General features: G+C 38.2%; 1 protein-coding gene across 1 annotated transcript in view; it reads left to right on the top strand.

Annotated features, from left to right (window-relative positions):
• Positions 1–25567, top strand: part of GUCA1C (guanylate cyclase activator 1C) — a 32548-nt gene extending 6981 nt beyond the window's left edge. The window contains exons 2-4 of the mRNA XM_051628714.1: positions 19360–19509; positions 22200–22287; positions 25347–25567. Coding sequence (XP_051484674.1) covers positions 19360–19509; positions 22200–22287; positions 25347–25477 — 369 coding nt within the window. The 3' untranslated portion in view covers positions 25478–25567. The remainder of the gene's footprint in view (positions 1–19359; positions 19510–22199; positions 22288–25346) is intronic.
• The last annotated feature ends 878 nt before the right edge of the window (positions 25568–26445 follow it).

The following is a 26445-nucleotide window of genomic DNA, read 5'->3' as shown; positions in this document are numbered from 1 at the left end:
CATCTTTCCACTAAGGGGAAGAAATAAGCAAAATGTAAACCAAACAGAAAATCAAATTAACAAACTTGATGCACAAGTACAAAGGGATGGAAATAAATGTTCAAAAAGCAGGAGGACACAGTGTTTCATCCCTTCTTTGAGCATCAGTTGAAACCCTTGTGAAACTGAAATGCAAGGTCTGGAGGAAAAATGTTGAAAAGTAGCTAAAATCTTAGCAAGAGATTAATTTTCCAACAGAAAGAGAGCTCAGAAAAAAAAAAAACAACATAAGGGAATAAATGTGGTCTTTTGCTCAGCTGCAATAAGAGGATGAAGAAGAAGCTCATAGTGGCAGCCACGAGCTCCAGCCCCTTGAGGTGTCTCTCAGCAGAGATTGCCTCTCCCATAGGCCCAGCAAAACACTTGGACAAGGATTGCTAGACAAAAATATTGCCACACTCTTAAGCAACTGCAATGAGAACAAGAGGGAATGTCTTCAAACTGCAACAGGGGAGGTTTAAACTAGACGTTAGGAATTTTTTTTCACAGAAAGAGTGCTTAGACACTGGAATAGGCTGCCCAGGGAGGTGGTTGAGTCACCATCCCTGGATGTATTTAAGGGTCGTTTGGCTGTGGTGTTGGTGGAGATGGTTTAGGGGAGAACTTTGTAGAGTAAGGATGATCATCACTGGAATATGTATCATTGTGCTACACTCATCATATCCATGTCAGGAATAATGAAGCAGTTGTACAAAAAGGAATTGGACATAATGGGCTTCTATAGATGTATTTTTCAATGGTCACTGCCTTCTGTTTTGGTTTTAAATCCATACACAAAGCCAAGGAGAAATACAGTAGCAGGCACACGAGAAATGAGATTATGAATTAACAAAGTTGTGCCAGTGCTTGATCAGTGTTTTCAATGAGAGAATAACAAAGTGATTGTATGTATATTCCCACACACTTTGTGTATGCCATGGTTAAAATGCCATAGAAAGTAGCAATAAGATCTCTTTTCCTCATCCCCATTCTTGAGTTAGCAAGAATTTGATGAGTCCTCTCCCTTCTGCCAGGAAGATTAGAGGTTGTGTCCTACTAGAAACTTTCCCCATCAGGACAAAAGCTTTCTGGTTTATGAAGGTGAGGAAAACAATCCTTAAAAGCAAGCTACTATTCTGATGAAGATACAGGAGGAGGAAAGGCTAGCTTGGTCCTCCTCCTTTTAACATGCATAGGAGAAGAAAAGCAGAATTTAGAAGCTAAACACTCATTTGTATAGTTAAAAAAGTGTAGAGTGTGCCATAGGGAGAAGATGGTGATGCTTGGGACCTCACACTTTGGGACTTAATTAAAAAATTTAAAGCCTTCATGGGATAATTTTTCTGACCAAGATAGGCAGTTTATTCTCTTTTAAGAAGATAACCTCACCTTTCTATGATTTTGTATCTTGTCCAGATGACTCTCTCTCATTTGGGCAGCCTAGGTAGTCCCTCTGAAAACACTTCACCCAGGTCTGCTTGAGCTGGGAGGAAGGTTGCATCTAACTTATGACACATAAATGGACTCTGAGGCTGTATGTGCATGTGGGGAACTGGCAATGAAGTTAATAGAGAGAGATGACAGGACAGGGGGAAGGAAACTCTGCTTTTAGGTTGGCTGGCTAGGCTAGAACATGGGAATGCCTGCAATGATGCTTTCTGTGGTCCTGTCCAGGTACCTCTCCTTTGAAACTGAAATGAGCAGCAGCAGATCTCTGTATGCATTCAGCATCGGAAGGACCCAGCACCTGGTAGCAGCAGGGTGCAGGGAAGAAAGAGGATGGGAGCAAGACAGGGCAAAGTCCGGAAAGACAAGCTGAGTCATGCAGGAGAGAGAAACAGCATTTTTCAGTGCAACAGGCAAGTAGAAATTGCTGAGGAAAGAGAAAGGGGGCAGGGCTGGAGTGAGCCAGGGTGGGTTAAAAAAAAAAAATCAAGAGGAGAAGACAAACACTTAATTGGCAAAAATGACACAACTTTAAGATTAAAAAAAAAAAAAAAAAAAAAAAAAAAGAGGTAGATAAGTTGTTTTTCTTTATTTGAATGCATTTGAAATTTGGCATTTGCCGCTTCATGCACTAGCAGTTGTCTTTATTTATCTTCCATTTCAAACAGGTAACATTCAGTTGTATCTATCAGAGTGGAAAGATGTGTGACCTCCTTGTTTCACAACATGGAGATTTTAGTTAAAGTTCCCTACAGCAAAGTTACCACTGCTTTCATAATACTTGAGAGAGAGAATGTCATCTTCATTATCTTAGTTTGCTGCTATTTTTAATATCAAAGTAGCTCCTGATCACTGTGCTGTAAATATTTTTTATTATTATTAAAAAAAAAAGCAACTGCTATTTTCAAACTCTTTCAAAAGACTACTTCTTCACTTGTAAAGAAATCTAGATTATATCATCCCTTCCAAAACTGATGAGATTTTATATGATTTTCAATGCAGGATTAATTAATCTGAATTTATCTTCATGTTTACCTACAGAGACAGTTCTGATTTAACTACAGAGTGCATTTTCTGTGTGCTCATGCTCTTGTAGTTTAGCAACAGTCGGACCTTGAACCAGCATCTTCTTTTATTACAGGACTGTCATTTTCAGTGCAAGCTCATAGTCCCACTGTTTCCTGTTTGCATCTTTTTCTGAATTCCCAGAATATTGTACAGACACCAGACAGATTTTTGATATCTCTATTGTAGATCTCAATAGATACTGTTAATTTTATCTTCATCTTTTAGCATCAACTCAGTTTGCTACAGGTTACTCATTTGGAATTGCTTCGCTGGGCTTCCCATATACAAACTAGTCTCTGTGCTCATTGTTTCAGCATTCTTTGAAATAACTTTGCTATATTAGTTCCATCAGCTCAGCTCCAGATTGTTATGACTTTTTCTATTTTTGTTTTAAAAAGTAGAAATGTTCCATTACTGTTGTCTTCAGGAACAGGTGATTTCTGTAGAATTTCTACTATCTCAACACGTTTTGTCTGTGAGTTTAAGTGCTGTCAAACTATGCAGCAGGTTGTAAATTTTAGCCTTTTTGTGCTCCATAAACTCACCCTCATTTTTTTGTCATGTGTAACATCAACTATTATATACTATTCCAGTTCCCACTATGAGTGAGGAATGCTGTGAGACTGAGGTTTAAATCAGAGCACTTTTACCCCACCCATTTTTGCTGTCTTTTACAGGTTTTTTTAGTTATTGTTGGTTAAACTAAAGAGACACTGAAAACAGGTATTCAATTAAATCATAGAATTGTAGAATTCCAGGTTGGAAGAGACCCCAAGGATCATCTTGTCCAACCTTTCTAGGTAGGAACAAGGTTTCGATTTGATGGCCCAGCACCTCGTCAAGCTGAGAAATGTTGGAAGGTTTTTAGAGTAAGTCTGTCACCATTTGACTCAGGATCGACAACAACGCTCTCGATCCCCTCCCCTTCCCACCCAGGTAGGGAAGGAGAGAGAGAATTAGGAGACTTGGCTGGATTGAAAACTAAACTACACAGCTTTAATTAAACACCAATGATAAATAAAAATATATACAATTATATACAAATATGTTCAGATATGTGCAAAAGCCTCTCACCTCCCCCCACCCCCAGCAACTCCCACCACACTCCCCTGAGCTAGAACAGTCCCAAAAAATCCCAGAGCTGCTGGAGAAAGCACAGAGTAATGAGGGTCAGGAGAGCTCGAGCCTGGGGGTCGGCGGTGATGGATGGACGGCGCCCTCCCCGGACGCCAGCCATGGATGGAAGAGAAGGGAAGAAGAAAGAAGGAAGGAAGTTGTCTTCTGTGATCTCTGACCTTCCTCTGAGCTTACATAGATATATGGAATGGAATATCTCTGGCCAATTTTGCTGTCTTTCTAACTCAGCCTCCTACAGGGGAGCCATCGATCTCCCCGTAGTGTCTGAGCCGGCAGAGTAAAGGTGCGACCTTAAAGACCCAGCAGTTAGTAAAACATTCAATTTTTATCATTCCTAGCTGGAACACTCTGCTACTAGCTAAAAGAAAGCTTACTGAAGGAAAAAAAAATCTGTAAAAGGAAAATTGGCTTCATCATGGCTCAAACCAGGACACAGTCTCTTGTAAGTTTTGGGGATTTTTTTCCAGACTCTGACAAAATTCTGTTTTCTAAGGCCCCATCTATAAGTCTGTCCATCAGTGTCTCTAATTCACCTCAGTCACCATGGGTACACTTCCACAAGACTTGCTCTTTGGAAGCAAGTAGCAGTAGTGTGTTTTTGAGGAGAAAATAGGAAGGAGAGGGTCAGTGTATGTGTGCAACTCCCCATTTCCCTGTGCGTAAGTGGATCCTGTGAGCAGGGCTTATATAAGGTCATGTGAAGAGATCCAAGAGAGCTGTTATTGTCCAAGTGGAAGAGATGCAAGTGGAAGGATGACTAGCACTGGTTAAATTACTGATGGACAGTTCTTACCTGATCATACACTGTAAAGGTTGCAGTCCACCTAAGTCTGGTGCCTGGTGCACTTTCTCTGGTGTTTGACACAATGACCAATCATTGCTTTAACAGGAAGGTATGATGGCTGAAGAAGAAAATACAGGATTTTTATCAGACTGTGCATACCTATTTATCAGCTTATTTCCTTTCACCTCCCTAGTTCTCACTCCCTTTTTCCTCAACCCCACTGTCCCAGCTGGCACTCACCTGCAGATTAAATGGCCACAAGAGATGTGTCCCTGCTCTCCCTCAGTCACTGTAATCACACAGCAGTTCTAGGGCTCAGATGTGGTCTCTGGGGGAAAGACAACACACCAAGTGCACAGTTTGCTCTATATTTTTTGCCTACTGAACCAGCTTTGGCTAAACAGATGGCAATATCTGTATCTTTCTGTTTAACTTTCAAAAGTTCATGGGCACTTGCAGAGCATTCAAGCTTTTCTTACTCATATGCTGCATTTGATATTAAACTGATACTAAACTTAACAGTGTCCTTGTGGAGAGAGCTGTAGCATAGCCTGTTGAGATTATGGTCCTTCTCAAAAACTTGACCTGATCCTATAAGATACTGATTACTCTCTGGCTTAGGTCAGGCTGGAGGGAGGGTGCTGTTTTTCATAAGGCACTTAGCACTTCTTACAGGACTGATGTTTTTAACTCCACCATGTGATTATGAATGAAAAGGTTAAGTGAGTAGGAGTGTCTTGTTCCTGCATCTCTAGCATCCTAGTTTTAGATTGGCTTTTATTGCTCAAAATCTGTCTATGCAGACTGGCAGACAAGTATGGGCTATTTTCCAGGCCTGTCTTGAGTGCTGTCTTATGCTCGTAAGTTCCTGAAGCTGGCCACCTTGAGCCCTGCATGCATTGCAATGCTGGAGCATTCCAGGGTGCTACCTGTCAGTACAAGCTCTGCAGAACTGTGAAATTGTGAAACCTTCAGACTTGTTAGACCTACAAATTCTGAATTAATGTAAAAGTGAAGAGAGTAGAATAAAAGCAGGTTTCAGAAAAAAAAGTATCTGCTTGCCTTTAGTTGCTGTAGCAGTGGCCAAACAGACTTAAAACGAGAACCCTTTGCTAATTATTGCTTCTCTATCTGGTGCTTCAGAGTTGTGGCACCCTGCTCTGCAGGCTGTCATCAATCTCATAGGAAGCAGTCAAGTTGTCAGATAGCAAAGCAACTTTTACCATAAGAAGTAGAGGACAGGTTCTTGGGGGAACTTTATATATATGTGTTTTAAATTTAGAGCGACAGTATGCATTTTGTGGAGGAGCAAGTAGCAGGAGGAACCTGACAGAAGGCCAGGAGTGTCAGCCGGAAAACGTGCTGTCATTTCTCTATGACTTTCAGGTTCACCATCCTGAAAGATCTCAACTGCTTCACCTGTGTGATTGTACTCCCTCTTTTACCAGGAACTTTCTTGCTGCATCTTTCTGAACTTTACCTTATCATTGTCTTCATCCTCACTTTCTTCAGATGAACCAAAATCAGTCAAAGCTAAAGGATGGAAAACCAGGGTAATTATCAGGAATTCAGTCTCAGGTAAAATTGTTTCATCATCCATCATATTGCTAAGTATCACACCTTCCAGGAACATATCCTTGGGGGACAGCAGGGTATGGCTGTATAGTCAATGCAAGGCAAAGCATTTCCCTCTACTGTCTTCTTCCATGTCTATATTTTATAATGCTTGGGGTCACAGATACCAGACCAAAGAGGGGTGGCCTACTTGATTACAGCAAACTGCGTGGGTTGGAACAGCAGTCCCTCCACCAGAGAAGACCATGTGAGTCCAGCACCAGCACATCATCATCTGCCAAACAAGGACTAGGCCACTCAAGTACAGCAAATCTATGCATTTGCTAGCCTTCACAGCTAAGGACTTTTCCAAACTATCACACACATGGCCATGGAGAGATTGTGATCTTTGGATACCTGTTGGAGGCACAAACAGTTCTTCCAGCCCCTACAAACATACCAGGTGTTTCATGCTAGGTTTGTTGAAAAATTCAGCTGTTTTATGTGGAGCTGAGGTGTGGTTATGCAAGGAGATCCCAACCTGTAGATTAGCTTCCAAGTGGAAAGAAAAATGGGAGGGGGAAAAGCCCAGAAAAATGAAGTAGAGAAATGGGTATTAAAGCAATACAGTACCTGGGAGTCAAGTTAAGAGTGCAGCAAAGCTCAGAAACCTATGCTGATCACTAGCCTGTAAGCAACTGTAAAGGTATGTTAGGAATCAAGAGGATCGACCTTGCTAGAGAAGGATGTCAGCTAAGCAAAACTAAATCTGGCATATTTGAGACCAGCAGAGATTTTTATTCAGAATAAATATGGAAAGGAACAATTTAAGATGTAAGATTTATATTCTGAGCCTATGACAACTTTTTACAGAGCATGACAGATTTGATTAATTGTAATCTATTCAGTATAATGATTGCATTTCTGTTACCACACAGCCTTTGTTTCTTTTTCTAGCATTGTTAATAGTACTGTGTTTTCATAAGTTCAATGACATTTTTTTTCTTTATTACCAAGAACAATGACCACTATTTTTAAGGTATACTTTTAGAAATCACAAGCATCAATCAAATAGTTTTCAAGTACATGGCTATAATGCTTTTTCTGTGGTTAAACTGTCAATAAAGTCACAACAGCCTCTTAGGGCAGGAGAAAGGAACATTGTTATTGATGAAGTAAAATAAGTGGATCTCCTCATTTCATACACTCTCTTTTTGTCCTATACCCTTTCTACAGCTTTTTCTCCTCCCCAGGGTTTTTACTAGAAATATAAGCTTTGATCCTGAAAAGTGCTTTTTAATTAAGTATAGATGTGTGAAGCAATCAATGGATGGTTGACTGGGAATATCACACTGTGGGCTCACAAATGGCAGTTATGATTGTATAAATAAGGGGCCATTATCCTTCCATGACATTATAGAAAATTTGGGCACTGCACAATATTAAACATATGATAATCTTTCAGCTCCAACCTACAGAAGTTAATGGATGCAAGTAGTTGCATGAATAATGCACAAATTCAGAAAAAAAAAATCGGTCATCTGAGTTTTTGCTTACATTTGGTTTCCTTCAGTACTTTAGCAGCTTGTCAGATTTGTATATCAAAATTTCTTCTGCTTTGCTACTGTATTTTTGTCTGATTGTTGCTTCTAATAAAAGGGCCATTACCCAGTGAGAGGTGAATTATACAAAACTTCTCGATAGAAATTATTTCCTTAATAATACACTTCTATAGAAGTGCTGTTTAGCTAGACAGTGCTAGACATACTCCCCCTAGCTGACTTTTAGAGATATATGACCTGATTTTTTTCCTCATCTAACTTCTTGTGGCTGGAAAATACCACTGTTTAATAGTGGAGTTTTATGGTTTACAATTGCTATTGCTTCTGTTGCTGAAGCGTACACATACAAAAAGCACATAATCTGGGGACTAGTTTCCAGTTGATCTAAATCTAAAGAAACTCCTTCTGGAAAACTTGAGTAATTTAATAAAGTCTTCTGTTCTCAGCATTAAATATTTTTCTCATATAGGCTTCTGTTTTCTCAAAAATAGGAATCTGCTCAGATTTATCTGTGCTAAAATGTTAGGCCTGAGATTATTCTAAAGTTCCAGTTACAGCAGCCTAATGCTCCTTGAGTTAAGTTGGTATCTTCCGTGCTTGAAGGTATTCTATCATAGAGTAAGATGATAAGACACTCTTAAAAGGTACATAGACTTTCTCCTCTGTGTTTCAAGTATGCCCAGTTTGTAACCTCCAGCTTGTAGGATGTGGCTTACTAACCTCATAAGATGCCAATGGCACTTGGGGGTGGGGAACAGTGATTACAGTTGTGAATTGCATCTAATCTCGTTAGCCTTGCTGTTTCCAGGTTAAGTCTGTTATAGATATTCTTCTCATACTTAGGATTTCCATTTTAAATGACTTGTCAGTAGACCAGAAACAGTTAAAAAGGAATTACAGCAGTTTGGTAGGTGTTTCTGACAATTTGTAATAGATTGAAAGCCTCCTCAAAGCTTGCTTCACTCAAGTCATCCATATGAATACCAACAGGAATTCAATTGCAAGTTAATCCTTATCATTCCCTGGGTTTCTTTAGGTTGGAGATAAACAGAGTAACTCAGCTCTCCACTCATGGAAATCACTATGGTCAGTGGAGGTACAACTGGTTGGGGTCCATCTTCACAGCACAAGTTAATGTTATGTAGAGAATGAAGTTAACTCTGGTCTTGGCAGCAGTCAGACCGTGTTAGAGCATTGCACTAACATACCGTGTCAAAGAGGCAATAGCTCTGTGGCTGTGTGGCTCCTGGGACTCAGTTATTTCACATGTTTATACATGGCAGAGCATAGATCTCCACAGGTTCTCATGCCTCTGCATCAATAGACTACAACCGTTTTACATATACAAGCCATTTCCAGTCAGAGTCTGCTTCTGTTGGAAACTAGTGACACAGGTTACATCTTAGAAGCCGTCTTCTCAGGAGTGTATTCAATAAATGCTAACCATTTCTTGTGTGCCTCTTGTGCAGACCACCAGCTGTTTCATAATTAAATGACCTTATACACCGAGCATGCAGATGTCTTTAATTTGTCCATGTTTCTTAAAAAACAAGGGCTCTGTGTCAAGACTTTTCATCCCTTCCTTGACCTCTGTGGGATGCTTTGCTAATAATTAAATAAAAATACCCAATTAATTAATTAATTAATTAAACTAGTGGAGTTTGAAAGTTGCTTTTTATTATTCTTAGCTCCACTGAAAAATAAAGATGCTGAATGTTCAGAACTGTAATTGCAAAGTTAACTTTCCTAGAAGTTATCACAAGGAGTGCAGGAGGTAGCATTTAAGCAAACATTTTATTCATGACTCATATATTAATACCTCTAAGCATTATTTATACAATGGCATTGGCAGTATAATAAATGGTGGGTTTATTTTTTGCAACAGCTTTCCAATGAAAACTTTCAAAAATAATATTTTTATTAAAATACAGGTGCAACAGAGTTCACTTTTTTGAAATATTTTCCTTATTAGGTCATTTTAGGAAAAAAATAGCTCAGTGTTCTCCACCCTTAAGCTGCTTGTAATACAAAAATGAAAAAGCTGCAACCACATACAAGTAAGCTGTTTTCCTCCTGCTTTATTTTATTCTCTCTGCATCTCAGTCCATGCATAACTGTCATGCAGCCCTAGTTCATGCAGCCTAGTGATGATTTTTAGAGAGGAAACAGTTACGTTTGTTAAAATACTTCAGTAGTTGCCAAGTATACTGATGTATATTTGTGAGAACATGTAGCATAACTCAGAGAGATTATATCCTTCAAAATGAGGTTATACCAATGTTAAATGAGAGAACATATGAAAGAAAATAATGTCTGATGTATCCATAATATATTGAAAGTGTTAGTTGTTCTTAAATAGAATGAAGGAAACATTCTATAGTCAGCACTGCTACTATTTAACACTTATTCTAAAATATCTTCTTTCTTTAAATCAGAAAACCAGATCATTTTCATCCACTTTGACTGGCTTGCAGATAGATTTTGCCACCACTAAATGTAAAAACTGAACACTGTAAGAACTGATTGATTGGGTTGTTATGACCTGCAAAGGAAAATATTTGCGTAGCCATTCAACTTGTGAAGCAATGTACTGAAAATGGGATCCTGCTATTGTAGTTCTCTAACTGCTTAATTTGGCATTAATTGAAATTAGCTACAGGAATAAGCATCTGTTGCTTTGTAAGGAAACTGGATTTTGAAAAGTAGGATATCCTGTGAAGAGAAAAGAAGATTAATAGGTATCTGGCACAGGAGGAAAATTATGCAAGTTTGAGAATTTTCTGCTAACATTTATAAAGCATTGGATAGTCCTCAACAGTATTTTCTGCTACGTATCTTATGCAGAGATAAAGTTGGTAGATGCAGAAAAATGGACACTCCGCATCCAAGAGGTCAAGAAATCTTTAGATAAGGAACCAGTAATTGATGTCAATCTTTAATCATCTTTCCAGTCTGTACTTTTGCATTTAAAATTTAAAGCAGTTCTGTGATAAACTAGAGTTCATCTGGCATCATTATGGATATTAGAACTATAAAAAAGATTTTTTAAAGGAATCAATTTTAAAATCTAAAGAAGAATCTTAAAACAGACTGTTTGATGTAGAATAGATAATAAGAAATGTAAAAATGTGTTACTTCAATAAAACTTTGTTAATTGTCAAAATTACAGCATAGCAATGTAGACTAAATTTCTTTTTCTCTCTTTTTTTTTTCCCCTGAAGAATGAGTTTTCCCTCACTCCTACTTTGCACCAGGCTGACAAATGTTGGGAGGCAGACCAACACTTCTTTTTTTCCTCACCCCAGCTCCTTTCCCACTGTCCTGCTGTGTCTTTATAGTTTCGATTTTCAGGTAGACTTTTCACCATCTCATCCTGTGCTCTGGCTATAAATAAATGTTGTCCTCTCTGGTTTTAGGGACATGAATAGGAGCATGTCTTCTCAGGTATTGTAGTAGAAGGAAATGCATATCATTTGCCCATTAAGTTCTCTATGAAAGCAGTGATTGCACCTAACATGCCAAGAAAAGTATACAAATGTTCACAGAAAGATGTAATATTTTTTACATGTTTTGATGATTAATGTAACTCATTCATCTTTTGACCCTCGGTTGTTTTCTTCCTCCACTTTTTTTCCTTTCTTAAGAATTGTGAAAGACAGAGGAATATTATTTTCATTGATATGAGGCAACCAGTTGCTAGAGATTCTACTGAAGAATCATTTTGTTAAGGATTGACACATCCCAGCTATGCAACAGTTACCTAGCACTATGTGATAGCTGCCTTCCATGTTCTTATTGAAGGCATGAAGAGCTCTTAAAAGACAAAATAAAATTACTGGTAGTGAGAAATACTTCAAACACTACCTGGAACCTAAATATTAAGTGTCTCCACCTCTTGTTGGACAATTAGGCTCAGGACATCTTTGCTAACTGTCCTTTGCCGGAAAATTTGATGTTCATTTGGGCTTCCTTTCTGAGATTTCCTTGCTCTGGTGTGTTCTCAAGACCAGGAATAGCTGCAGTGATGTGAATGATCGAGATGCCTAAGGAACTGCCTAGACTGTTGCATCTTTTACCAAACTTAACACAAGATAACTAAGTCAAAGTTAATAGTTATTCAGAGCAGCATGAGAGAGGATTAGAATTATAGAAACATTTTCCCTAACTTTCCTGAACTTTCCTCTTCTGTATCCTAAGTCTTCACATAGTTGTGCAAACATAAGTCCAGCTACACATACCATTTTAGGGATGTCTCTGGCTGAAATGGTTCTCTGAACAAGTAGTTTTAGTTGACTCTAACCAGCCATCTTAACCAAGGCAGTAAAGCTGCATAGGCATCATTTGCCTTACACACTACAGTGTGAGGCAAAGAGCCATTGTGGTTTGCAAGGCATGTTACATCTTATATTATTCCTTTTCTGTGGCTCTTGTGTTGGCCCCACACATGTGGATAGCACTACCACTATGCCCAGAGAAGTCTAACTTTTGCTTTTCCTGTTTTTCACTCTCACAAATGCCTCTAATCTGCCTCCACAAGAAGATAAATTCAGAAAACTTACTTTCTTTTCATGACAGTCATACCTATCACATTCTAGAGCCAGCAATAAAAGCCTGTGTGTCAAAAAAAATGAATAAACTTCTAAACTAAGGGCTAGAAGAAAATAAGAATCCAGATAACTCTCAGCCAGATAGAATTCTTCTGTTGGAAGTAACTAAAATCTACAGCTCTTTCTTCCTAAAATACTCTGGCTTTTTTGGAGTTGATGTGTACATGTACAAATCCTTTTCCTATTTGTTTCAGACACAATCCAACAACCAGCCCAATTACTGTAAAGGAGGAGGTTAAATTATACTTTGCTGTGTTCAAGGCAGTGTAGTTATATCATTCTTGTCAACATACTTAAGTGCCTTTGAAAGGTACTGTACCCATGGAATAGAAACCATGTTCAATGAATATTTCACCTGGTTCCATGAAACACTATTTATAGACTGTCTTCAATATTTTTTGTTCTACTTTTTAACTATCTCCAGAATTTTTTTACATCCAAATTTATATATTGATTTCCAAAAAGGAATCTCTATTACTTCATAAGCACTTCCCACAATTATTACTGCAATTTCACAATCTTAATTTTGTTTTCTAGTGGTTTGGCACAGGACTTACTACTGTGACAGTACTAACTTATGCTATAATAATGTGTCATTACCAGCTAAAAGCCTAGGTTAACATTATCACTAAAATAATTTGCTTAATGTCAGTACAGTTGAATTCCTGACTGTAAGATTCGATGGTAAATGTTATTATCTAAAAAAGGTAGCTCCCCTGTAATAGCACAGCACCATCAAGTGTAGAAGGCTAATTCTTCAGATGGGATATTAAAGTGAGGTCTGTGTCAACATTGCAAGAATTCAGTAGGGGTTTTTATTTCACTTTTCTAACAACATATGTAGGGCTTCTTTGAAAATTTCATTTAAGGGTAAACAAATTAGCATGTACTCTGCAGCTTCCACTGAGCTTAAAAAGCACTTGGAACATATTGCTGCCATTACCAGCTAACACTGTAATTTTGTCATGTTACATGAATAGGCAATGAAGATTAACTTTGTACAATTAATCATAATTACTTTTAAATATTACTTGTTAAATTATGATGTAGATAAATGGGAAAGCAATTTTCATGAGAAACAGTTCAGCAATCTGCTTCTTTTATTTAAAGAAATTTTAAGTTGTGGTTTTTTTAAGTGCAACTGTCTTTTTTTCTATTTATTTCCTTATTAATTATGCATAGAGCAGTCAGAGGTGACTCCAGGTCTCTATTTTCTTATTTTTCCCTTTTAACATTTAAGTGTTGCTTTGAATCATCTGAAACTATGCAATCATGAGTCATATATTTATGGGGTTTTTTTGTGAGAATTGTGTTGGTGACAATGATGTTGGTGAACAACGCTTGGGAAATAATAACTGCAGAAAAAAACGCAGCAGAAATTGGATGATCTGTTTTAAGTAACTTGGCCACTAACTCATGTAATGACAACATAACAGTATAATCTATAATTTCCCATTTTTTACAGAAATAAAAAAGGCTTACTAGGTGAAGAAGGTAGACAGTCCTGGGGTCCTTTATCTGATCATACCGAGTGGTTTAGGGAATGACAGTATATGCGTTTAACTTTTGGGAGCTTTCTTGCCTACCATCCCCTGAGACTTCAATTCCTAAAAACACTATCTAAGAGCACTCAAGATAATCTGCCAAATAGAGCACCTTTGCCACTATAAGACATTTATATCTTCAAAGAGCTTTTCCTGGAGATTTGTTCTGCTACATTCTTGGATTTATCAATCAAGAAATATTTCCTTGACTTGTCAGCAAGAGATTTGCCAAAAAAAAAATAATGCATTATTCACTCATGGCTGCGTTTTTTGTTGGGTTTGTTTTGTTTTTTCTCTCTCTCTTACTGCTACAGTCTACTGCTGTAAATTGGGAAAGATGCTCCTAAAAGCACAGTCAGAGGTTCAAAACCTAGGGGTGCAGAAAACTGAATCTAATTCTTGAGGAGATGATGGCAGAGGGCTAGGTCATTGAGCACATGCTTTTCTTCAGTACAGCCCTTCTGGGCACTGCTGTGCTACAGCCTGAGCAGCAGAGGAATCTGCCCAATGCCCTGGTCTCTGTTTTCCTGCTCCTCCAGTAATCATGAATGAAAATTCTGAGTGATGGCAGGGAGTTGGGGCAGAGGGTGATGGTGGTGGTGTAGTTGTTATTCTTGGATGTGGTGTTGGTCAATATGGTTTAGGGGAGAACTTTGTAGAGTAGGGATGATGGTTGGACTCAGTGATCCCAAGGGATCACCAAGGTTTTCCAACCTGAATAGTTCTATGATTCTGTGATTCTATGAAAATTGTCTCCTTAACATTTTGGATTTCACCAGGTCTTACCATGCATACCCTACAACCCTGAGAGCCAGGACATGTAGCTGGCTCTGCATTTCCAACTCCTCTAACACAAAGGTCGTGGTATTTTCTAAGTCCCCAGATCTCACAGGTTGTCTTTGTCTGGTCAAAGCAGAACCTTGTGTAACAGTCTGGTCAATATACCCTCATCTCTTCATGTGGGTATGCAACTATAACAAAACCATTTAGCAATCTGCAGCTCCTAATCTCCTGTTTCATTCTTCATACTTATCTAATAGCTTTTGCTTGCCAAGAGTTCTCCCTTCCCATGACAAATGCCAACTTTATTTAGGAAACTGGTGATTCTGGCCACAGCCCATATGAGATCTAGAACTCTCTCCAAGTCTCAAACTCCAGTATCAGACCTTTGGGACATGTCAAAGGTCTAGAGCCACAAGTAGCTCTGTATTTCTTCAATAATGTGTATGCAGCCTTTGAGGAACAGCTCAAAGTCTTCAGAAGTAAAAAGCAGGGAAATAAATGAGGGAAGATCAAAGAGAGCTAAATGAATCCTCTTTTAGGTTTCTGAGGGTGGAGAAAGCAGTGCTATACTTAAATGGAGGCTAGAGAGAAAGAGAAGCACACGGGGTTAGCTATAAATTCCACAGTTATTCTGAGTTTTGCCTCCTCCCTCTGCCTTATGAGGTTTGTGTTCTGAAAGACAAGGGTGGGGAGGGAAGGTGGCTGTAATGTCCTAAACACTAGGTTTGAAATACCTAGACCATCTATATTTGCACTTTTGTTAATCCTGGTAAAGCCTGTTGAGCTATTCTGGTGTAAGGTTGAGTTCAGAGATTTTTCAGAAGCAAATTTGAAAGCAAGACACTGCTCATTGTGAATAGACTCTTAGAAGACACCTTAGTATTATTTTGGGAACCAAAGGTTAATGCCCTCCTATGGTGCCAGGTCTGGGGTATTAACTGTTATTGTGAAATGCTGGGGTCCCTCACTGCCCAGCTTTGCCCCCACAGGCCACACATCCCTGTCCTCAACAAAAAGTTACCAGCCTCCAGCAACTGCACATAGGCTGACTTTCTAAATAAATAAATAAATAAATAAAAATAATAATTAAAAAAACCACACACAAAACAAACAAACAAAAAAAAAACCCTCACAAAAATATAAAATTAAATTGCTTTCTCCTCAGGAGATCCAGTAACTAATGAAGAAACTAAATGGGGCTTCAGCAGAGGCAGTCAGGGCTGGTGGTTCCCTCAGGGCCCTGCGGATCAGTTTTATATCATCAGCAAATTCTTCTTCCAGTTTTGGAGCCTCCTTTTGTCTTTCATGAATCAAACTGTTCCAAACAGCTTAAAAAATCATTCATCAGTGAAAACAAAGCAAGTTACCAAAAGACAGCATCAAAGGGCACAAATATATGCACAACTGTAATGCATCCTTAAGCTTCTAGTTAATCTGGTCAAACTGTTAAGAGACTAGAAAAAACAAAACAGTATATATATTTATTAAGCCTACTACGCTAAGCAGAAAGTCCAGAAGACTTTGGGGCATGTAAAAGAAGTTTTGCACCCGTTTTTTTTGTGTCTCTCTGGCCCCGGAGTTTCCTGCCCCCATCTTGCATCACACCCAGGGCTCACCCCAGCTTGCTCTGTACGTACAGACAACAAAGAGAGCAGGACTTCACCCCCGTTCCAGGTGCCCAGGGTATCCCAGAGCTGCAGCTGAGGAAGGCAGCTCTACTTAATATGTTGTTTGGTGTCTTTTCATTTTGTTTTTTTCTTTTTTTTTTTTTTTTACGGCAGCCATTTGCTTGTGAATTACTGACTTCCTAACAAGCAACAGATACTTTACTGGGTGTGCTGCACAGAGTGAAGTTTTACAGAACCCAGAGACATGTAAGGAACTTATCTAGATACTTGTGTCATGAATGGTTATAGAGCAGTAGATGGGTAAATCAGCACAGTGTTATTCTTTTAATAACATCATAACACATTATTTGTTGTGCGCACAGGACCACTGGATGATCTCCATAGGTTACTGCTACTTTTTTATTATTATTATTTAATGTACCATTCTGAGGCTCTTGGATGCTGCTGTAAAAAGTGTAGTATTTATCTTCATTTGAGAAAGCTCTATATATGTGTAACAAGATTACCACAGAATCACATAAATATTTTATTTTCTACCTAGAATGTATGTTCTTTGGTGTAGAAAGGAAAAACAGTATATTTCTCATCAATGATTTGTGCAGTGCTTCTCCTTCCATATCATGTAGATAAACATGTCTTCCTTCTCAGCATTTCTATTACTGATGCACTGAGGTTAATATCACAGAATCACAGAATCATTGTGGCTAGAAAGGACCTCTGAGTTCACCGAGTACAACCATCAACACACCAAAAAAAAGCCAAAACCAAACAAACACAAACAAACACACACACCCCACCAGAAAACACCCATAAAACCCCTCTACAACTTCAGCCACTAGAGCATGCCCTGAAGTTCCACATCTACATGCTTCAACACATCCAAGGATGGTGACTCAAACACCTCTCTGGGCAGGCTGTTCCAGTGCCTGACCAATCTTTCATCATTGAAATTCTTCCTAATATCCAGTCTAAACCTCCCCTGGCACAGCTTCAGGCCATTTCCTCTCATCCTGTCATTATTCACCTGAGATAAGGAGCCAACTCCCACCTCCCTGCAACCTCCTTTCAGGTAGTTGCAGAGAGCAATGAGGTCTCCCCTCAGTCTCCTCCAAACTAAACAACCCCAGTTCCCTCAGCCACTCCTCATATGACTTACTCTCTAGACCTTTCACCAGCTTGGTAGCTCTCCCTTGGACATGCTCCAGCACCTCAATGTACATCAGTGATGGTCTCTGCTTGTCTTGTGAACGTGGCTGGGGCTTTCCTGGCAACTACAGTTTCTCTCAGGTGCGTTTCGGAGGTGAGAGTTGTTTTACTTTGGCCTTCAGTCCCCTCCTGCTTGGAACAGGCAAAATTATCAGAATTACATACCCAGAAACATTAAGCTGATTATTATGTTGTCCAAACTTCTAGTATTTTGTCAGAACAACAGTAACACCAAGATGTAGGCAGAAAGTAAACAAAATACTATTTTCCAAATTCCAAAGTGAAATGTAAGGGAGAAGGAAGAAAGTTACTCTGATCACGGACATCCAGCAAGCCTAAAATTAATCTGTAGTTCCAATAAGTAGTACGAAATGCAATAAAAATGCAATACGAAGTGCATCTAACTACATTCTTAATAGATCTATCAAATCAGATTATGGAAATCTAATCAGCAAAATAAACCTTGCCCTCCAGTAAAATACTGATGAGATGCATCTGGAAAGAAGAGTTGCAAAATTGAAATTCAAGCTGGTGTGCCAAAATGAAGCATAAAGTTTCTGGTATATTATGTGTCATCTTTGGTATAGCATTTGCTTTTAATACTGAGCCTAATCTTGTTTGAAAATGACATACAGTTACTGCCAAATTTCATTTAATCTCAAACAGTGGTTAAATGTCTCTTTGCCATTTCTGTGTTTGCTGTGATTGCAATTACAGTAAATCCAGCGACCCCATCAGAACCTGCACAGAGCAGCTGTGCAGCACAGGTCAGTCTGCAAAAGTTATGTACACACCATTTCTGTATGTACATTTAATCTAGTGTGTGTGAAACATTGGCTTTACCTCTTAGGTACCACTCTGCCAAACTGCCTTCCCCAGAAATCAAAACAAGCACTACCAGAACACCAGTGAGTCTCTGCACCTTTACAGGACTTCTTTTCCTTTAGGCTAGTACACTCTCAAGGACAGATTAATGCCAGCTGATTGCAAAACATCAATGGACAAGACTTGTTTCGATACAGGACAATAAAAACAAGTAACATGCTAAACCTACTAGACACTCATCCAGCCTTTTCAGTCACAAGCCATTTGAAATTGATGACAGTCTTTCCAAGGTTTTCCAAGTAATTGGATTCTGACCAACATAAAAATTACAAGATTAAATTTACCAGCTGTTAATTCTTTTTATATGCACATGAGAAACAGTTGTAGCAAGTACTCTAAATTCAGCAACTGTTTCTTTCAACCTCACCAGTTTTACAGAAAGAGGAACTGTCACAGTGGGTTAGACCACCTGACTATGGGGTCCTGTCCTTGACAGGTTTCCATCAGCAGCTTCAGAGAAGGAAGCAGAAAATACAGAACTAAATCAATCTGAAATGCTCCTTCCCTATGCATATCCTCACAATCCTCACTATTTAGAAACTAGTTTATGACTTGAAGACTTTATAATGTGTTAGTCAGAGAGACCTGATGTTTATATGGATAAACCACAGTACCTGGGGTTCATCCCAGGTTATTGCTTACCATGTACAACACTTACTACATGTTCTATCAGATGAATAACACCTGGAGCAGCACTGCTGCACTGGAAGTCATCCATAGTTCTGCAGTACCCATAAGCATATAAGCAACACCACTGCAGACATCTCATTAGTACCAAATCAGGTCTCACAGACTTCCCTTTTTCACATGTGGAAGTCTACCATAAAACTGCTTCTTATCTCCTCAAAAAATGTCAGTAACAATTGCTCAGAACAGATCTGCCCCCCATCCCTAGTGCCCCCAGCTTTCAGGGGAGAACAAAACTGACTGTGCTAACGTCCCTTCCTACAGTGTGCTTCCAGCTGAGTGCATCCTTTTTTAAAAATGACAGGTGATTTCTGTCTTAATGAGCTTTATAAACCTGTGTGCATTATAGGGAATTTGATGACCGATTTCTGTGAAATTGCCAGAATAAACAGAAAACAAATGTTGTTAAAAAGGTCGTTGTTTTTTTTTCTCTTTCTCTCTCTCTCTTAGGATGGATTTATAGACTTCTTAGAGTTCATAGCTGCAATAAACCTGGTTATACGAGGGAAAATTGACCAGAAATTGAAATGGTATTTTAAGCTCTACGATGCTGATGGAAACGGATGTATCGACAAACAAGAATTGTTAAGCATATTTGCGGTAAGCAAGTTATGACCAATAGAAATAGCATTTTACATAGTGCATTGCCCCTGAAACAGTGGTTTATCATGTGTTGCAAATGGATTGTCTGTACTTTACCTAATGTTTTACAGTTGTAAAACCAGAATTGTTCTGGCTAGCGACACTCCTGCCATTATTTTCTTGATAGTTGATGTAAAGTAGTATTTTACTTTAAATCATTTTTCTACAAATATAATGAAAACTGAAGAAACAGTAGAGACATTACTGTGATAAAATATACTATAAGACAGGGTAGAACTGAAGGAGCATAATGAATAAAACAGCTGGGCTAAAACTGTCTGTGCCAGTCTATTACAGAAAACTGGATTCTCAAACTGAACAATATAGATGTCATCAAAATATTGCAATATTTTTATTTTTTTAAATGCATCTACATTTGTTTAATACAAGTGCCATCATCTCTATTTTAAAATTAAATAGAGGAAATTTAATTTTACCATTAAATCATGCAGTGACATTTGGATACAAATATTGTAGAAAATTTTGCAGAAAATGGGTCCATTTCAAACCCATAAAACCAAAGCAGTGCAATTCTTCCTTTAAAATTACTTCTGCATTTTTCATCTTGCTCTAGTGAAATAATATTTTGCACTTCAGTAGCTGCTTTCATCCAAAAGGTATTATAGTATAGAGCTCCTTGCAAAAATGAATGACTTATACTGCTCCCTAAATGTACAGGACTTGTTACACATCAAGGTTTTGCTGCAGGGAACATAAAATCTAAATAGGGATCTAATGTCATAATAAACAAGAAACATATTTCCCTTGATTTTGTATTACTGCTGGTGCCTGGCTAGTCACTGTTAAGAGACTCTGAAGAGCTGCTGCCCAAATTAAAACTAACTGGAGTCAGATGGAGCCACAGGGTCAGACAAATGAAGTTGATGCCTCACCTTTTAAAGGTGGGAGAGGCTGCATCCCACAGATATCTCCTTGTTTAAGACTTAAGACATCTTTCTTTTGCAGATATTCTCCATAATTTTTCACTCAGAGGCAATGAGGTGACTGTGTTTTGACTTGAACTTTATTTAAAAAAAACAACCAACCTAAAATCCTTTTAATGTGAAGATTTCTTTTTCAACTTACCTGGTTTTAAACCCAGTTTAAACGTCTGTGTGCTTTCTTCTTATTCAGAGTATAATAATTTTAACTTAAACCTGCCTAAGTCATTTGACCTAGGCTAGATTAAAATCAGTGGGCTCTAAACAAAAATAAAAATACAGGCTTACTGCCATTAGGGACCCTGCTTATACTAAGCATCAGTACACAAGGGCTTGTCCAAAACAAAACAAAACAAAACAAAAACAAAAAAACAACTTCATCTATCCCTACAGCTACACAAACTTTGGAAGGGCACACCATTATCAACTATCAACTACCAATTATCAACTATCAAAATTCCTTCCAGACAACCATGTTTTCTCTCAATGCCTAACACTCCATATATTTCATTTTATTATTTAAGGTGATTCTCTGGTAGGCAGTGATTTAAGTAATTCAGGAACCACTGCTTTACTCTTAGCACTACAACAAATTTAACTGTGGCAGTGGTACAACCTTCTGAAGACTGCGTCAGGGTCAGACATATAAGACACCAAAAAGTATCTAAGTGTGAATTTGTAATACAAACAAGTGTATGCACCTACTTTTGTAAAATTCTTGCTGTCTTTTTGAACTTATTTGTACAAAGTAAAATAAAGTGGTCAAGAATTCCACATCAGTGCTGAATAGGTTTAACTTACATTTTATTTAAATATGATGAGTTCTAAGACAATATCAGGAATACTCTAAGAAACTCTCTAAGAAACAACACAGTTCATCTCAAGATAATTCAGGTGCAGAAAAACAAACCCTATACTATGCCCATTATAGAACATAAAAGAATATGTATTTACAAATATATATACAAGTATCTTCCTAGTCACTAATTGGGAGATTGAGTTTGAATCCAACTCTGTAAACATATGTTTGTTACTTCTGGAACACTGGCTATTAATATATAGGCTCCTATTTTATTAACCTGAATGATCACCATAACACAAAAATTACTGTCTCAGTGAATGGGATAAAATTTTGCAAAAATATTCATTTATACCTTTATGCCAGATATTTGGTTCCCTTTGTCACAGAAAAAGTAGAAGAGAGATCTCTGGTTTTCTTAATTTCTTTGGAGGACATGTAAATTCTGCCAAATGCTGGTCTGACTTTATTTGAGATTACTAAGTCAAATATGTCTTAATAGGAAAATTACTTAGGATTTCTCCTCATGTGCTTTCAGCTGTGAAAAACAATACTAAATTTAAATCACATAGACCATAGGGCACTCTCAAAAGCGAACAGAACTCTCCAGGGCCATATAAAAATGCTGATGTGGAATCTGAAGTGTACTGCAGAGCAGAGATGCCACAAGGTTTCAGAAGACCTTCTGAGATATGTAAATTAGTCTGTGAACTTCAGGCTGTGTTATGTTAATTAAATTTCTGATCCCTATTACTGAAGACTTACTTGAAGTAGCTATTTACTTAGCAATTTTTGAAAGGGCTTGTGAACTAAAGAGCTGCACTGCAACTGCTGCAGTTGCCAGTGTATTGTTTTCACAACTTAATGGAAAAAAAGTCTGAAAGAACTTTCTGCATTTCTGCCTTCAGGCTATCCAGGCTATAAATGGCTACACCAGTATGTCTGCTGAAGAGTTTGCAAACATCATATTTCAGAAGATAGATGTGAACAATGACGGTAAGAATCTAGGTTTTCTTGGCATTGGCCAGGATTTTCCTCCATAAGACAATGTGGGATCAAGATTTGAGCTGACCATGCCACTGAAGACCTGAGTGTTTTAGATTAATTAAAAGCCTGAATCTGCTCTTTTCCCCACATTACTTCAGCTTTACAGTGAAGTGTAAATCAACTGACTCTATTAAGCTGACATAGGAATTACATGCAGTAGGGGCTAAAACATGGAGGCCTGGCACTTTTCATCCAAAATGCAAGTGCTCTGGTTGCACCGCAAAATAAAAGCTTGATGGAGGGATGTTAATAAATTTGTGTTGGCTTAGTCTATCTAAAATGCTTAAGAAAAACAATTAAGATGCACGGTTGCAAACGATCGAACATTCTAAAGATTGGACAGCATATTGGGTGTCCCTTGAAGGCTGGTATTTAACACATGCTAAGAAACCTGCTACTGTTTTCTCTCCAGATAGCTAGATTAAGCCAATTGGACTTGAATTTGGAAAACAAAACTTTAATTCACTGCTTAAGAGTTGTTCCTAACAGAGAACTTGTCACATGTGAATGTTTTCTCTCATACTTCTAATCATTAAGATCCTCCTTCTATTGGCAATTACGTTGTACATCAATTACTGCAATCACTGACAAATTAGGAATATTTGCAGAGCAAAATCACATACCAGCCAGGAATCTTGAGCATTTTTTGTTGCTTTTTCTGGTCTTATTTGTGCAATCAAGTATAATTTATTTTTTTTTTAAGCTATTTGTGATATGTAATCAGAGTATAAGCAACAATCTTGTCATACATATGAATAACTCATAGAGGATTGCTTCCCTGCCTGCTTGGCCCATCTTTTGGGTGAAGGCAAATTACCAAAGGACTCCAAATAACATATAGTAATATTCTAGAATCTAACCCAAACTCTATTATTATTTGTTCTTTGGCCCCTGATCTGACCATATTGACCATAAACCATATTACTGCAAGTAATAATTGTATCTCAGCTAGACCATCAGCTGAAAAAAAAAGCTTTTGTTTCTTATACTTTAGCAATGACATGCCAGAACATCAATTATTCAGAATTATCTTCATAAAACTCCCATTTCAAACTGCTTTCCATAGTTATTTTTAAAATAGCTTCAAAGCAGCAAGACTAGCTCCACCTGAGAAATGGGACAAATTTTACCAAGTGTAGCTTAAAGTATCCTATTTCCTTGTAGCTTCTAATTAGACAAATCAACAAGTTGCAATGTCCTTCTTCACATTAAAATACAAGAAATAATACCATGGTTGTAAGGCGCAATTCTTAAAACAAATCTGATGGCTTTGCAATTTGTCTGAGACTCGTCACAGTCAAACTGGGTCTGGCCATGCCAGTGTAACCACATCTCACTGCTAACAGGGGTGGGGTTTGTATGCTTGCACTCTGGTATTGGTTCTTTGAAAAGCACTGACTTGGATCAAGTGGAGGGAATTCACAACCATTTGACCTGCATAAGCATGAGAATGATGCAACATGTCCATCTGATGTCCGGGAATGCCATCCAATCAAAGACTTCAGACAAAGACAATAAAGAAGGAAGGAGATGGGAAGTAAGAGGAGTGCCAGGGATAGGAGGAGAGATTGGAGGAAGTGAGGGAATGAGTGGCAAAGCAGGAGGAGATAGACCAGTGTACAGTCAGATTGTTCCATCTCTGCTCCATAGATGATTTTATAAAGGCACAGGCGGTGAAAGAGGAGGCAGAAACATTCTCAGGGCACTGCACACTAGCCCCTAGAGAGGGTCTTATGCTCTCACTGAAGCCTAAAAGACAGGACTTCTGTCAAATGACATCTTTCCAATATAATACTGTTTATATGACCCTGTTCACCAGTGCAGTGAGAATCCACAAGACTAAAGAGGAAGCAGCCTTTACTGCCCATGGGTACAAAGTGGGTTTTGCATTTTTCAAATGCTTATCATTTTCCTTTTTCATACCAGATGAAGTTTTTAAGGTTGCCATGAACAAAAACAAAACATAAAGAAGACTCCAGGGAGTACCTGAATCCAAAAACAGCCAAAAGTAATTTAGCTAAGAATTCATCAAAAGTGCACACAACTTGAAGTGCTGTTCCCGTGTACCCTCGGGCTCCAAGTCATCTACCTACCTTCCTCTTTGCCTGGCCTCTTGTCATTTCTTATTTCAGTGAGAAATCATTCATTGTTTTGATTTTAACAAGAAACTTTATACCATGCTCAGAGGAAAGAATCAAGCTCTTCCTATTAAACCAAGCTCTGTTTTTCCTTTCAGAGAAAAATGGTATAACTGGAATAACTTCCAACCAATTGCATACAGTCCTGTGTAACATATGAGCAGACACACACCTAGGACTGGCCTTTGCCTTTGCTGACAGGGAAGAGAGCAGGAAAAGAGGAAGAATGATAAATTATATTCTTGCTTCTCAATAAAGAGATTTTATAGTTGTCTCGTAACTTTCAAGGTATTACCTGACTTTCATGTAAGCCCAAAAAAATCACTCTCTAGATTACCATTTCAGTTGCTTGGAAGAATTTATGAAAGAATTTATGGAAGAATCAAACCACTTAAACTATTTTTTTACTACATCTTATCATGGCTATAAAAGATCCTAGTTGTCAACACAAGGAGTATGCCTGGCAATCCTCGGCAAATCATACCCAAATCTCTGTTAAAATCAGTTATAAAATAAATTCAACTCAGCTCAGTGGGAATTAGTCCTTATATCTAAATTCAGCTGTGATATATGTTTCACGAGCACCCTTTTTTTACACATTTCTGTCACCATAGAGCACTCAGAGTTGTCTTAGAGTTCTGTGAATGGTGTGTCTCATCTCTTTTAACAGAAAAAAAAAAATAAGCAAGTCTGAGTTCTAGGATCTGATGCAAAGAGGGAAAACATTAGAAAATATTTTGCATACATTTGCCCATCAGCAGAGCATGAGGAACCTTCCTGAGGGATTCAATCTGGCATGAATGGCATTTGTTGGGCTGAGGGTGATTACCGAGTTCCTCAGTTCCTAAGAAGTGTCTGTTTTCTTTTCAGGGGAACTGACTTTAGAAGAATTTATGAATGGCGTGGAAAGTGATGACTACCTAATGGATTTGATTACAAAAAGTTTTGACCTTTCCAACGTACTCAAAGTCATACAGAATGGCAGGAGACACAGCGTTTGAAAGACACAGTGATGGATGTGGCATCTGTGTCATCATTTCAAGGAAGATAATATTGAATACATTGAGAGCTTGATGTCATCAACGCTTGCTCAGGCAATACTGAGCAACCTGCTTCAAGAGTACCAATTGTATCTCTTGACTCCGTATTTCTCCTTTTCTGTATTCTTTCCCTTGCTAATGACTGTGGCAGCCACAGAACACAAACCTTTGTCCACGTATAACAGAAAAGCTATTTGATGCAGTACAAATAACTTATTTCGTCTCTATGAACACTGTTCAGAGAAATCAATGAAACAATGAAAATATTGCAAAATACAACCTTTCTAGAAGACACAAAGTTAATACATTTCTTCTTTTAAGTACAGACTTTTTAACCTATTATCTTACATGTGGACATAAACTTCTATGTAGTACTCCATCCGGATCAATTAAGAATGAAGTCTGGCTTGCATTAGCCATTTCCTCTAATGACTACTCAAAATTGGAGTGGGTTCTCTGGGAAAGACCTCAGTCAACTTAATATTCTTGAGATGTGCATCCTCCTTAACAGGCTACTCTTGGTTTTATTAGATCTGTAAATCAAAATAATGTGATGTTTTGATGGTTTTGGCAGGGTTCAGCTACTGTTCTTTCAAATTCACCTTTTATAGAAGCACTGGACTGAAATTTTGTTATCTTTGTGGAGTAAAATTAGAAGTTCAAAGAATAGCTAAAACCAAATAATTTCATAAGTACGCTGTTTTCTCAGATTAATGTCCTCTGACTTGTTTGTCCTCCAGAAAACTTGTTCACTGGGCTTTTTGCCACAGCTGCATGAGAGAGAAAGAGGTACTGTGAGTTCTCCCTGCTGATGGGACTGCTGGCTTCTTCCAAACAGACCTTTTAACACCTGAATTCTTCTTGTCTTTCCCTGATAGGGAGTACAAATTTAGGTGTCTTTGCCCTGCCCAGATACCTGGTCAAAAGAT

Source organism: Apus apus, chromosome 1 (assembly GCF_020740795.1).
Source record: "Apus apus isolate bApuApu2 chromosome 1, bApuApu2.pri.cur, whole genome shotgun sequence".
NCBI classification, from domain to species: domain Eukaryota; kingdom Metazoa; phylum Chordata; class Aves; order Apodiformes; family Apodidae; genus Apus; species Apus apus.
The sequence above is the reverse complement of the archived record's forward strand: the minus strand, read 5'-3'. Positions and strand labels throughout refer to the sequence as shown.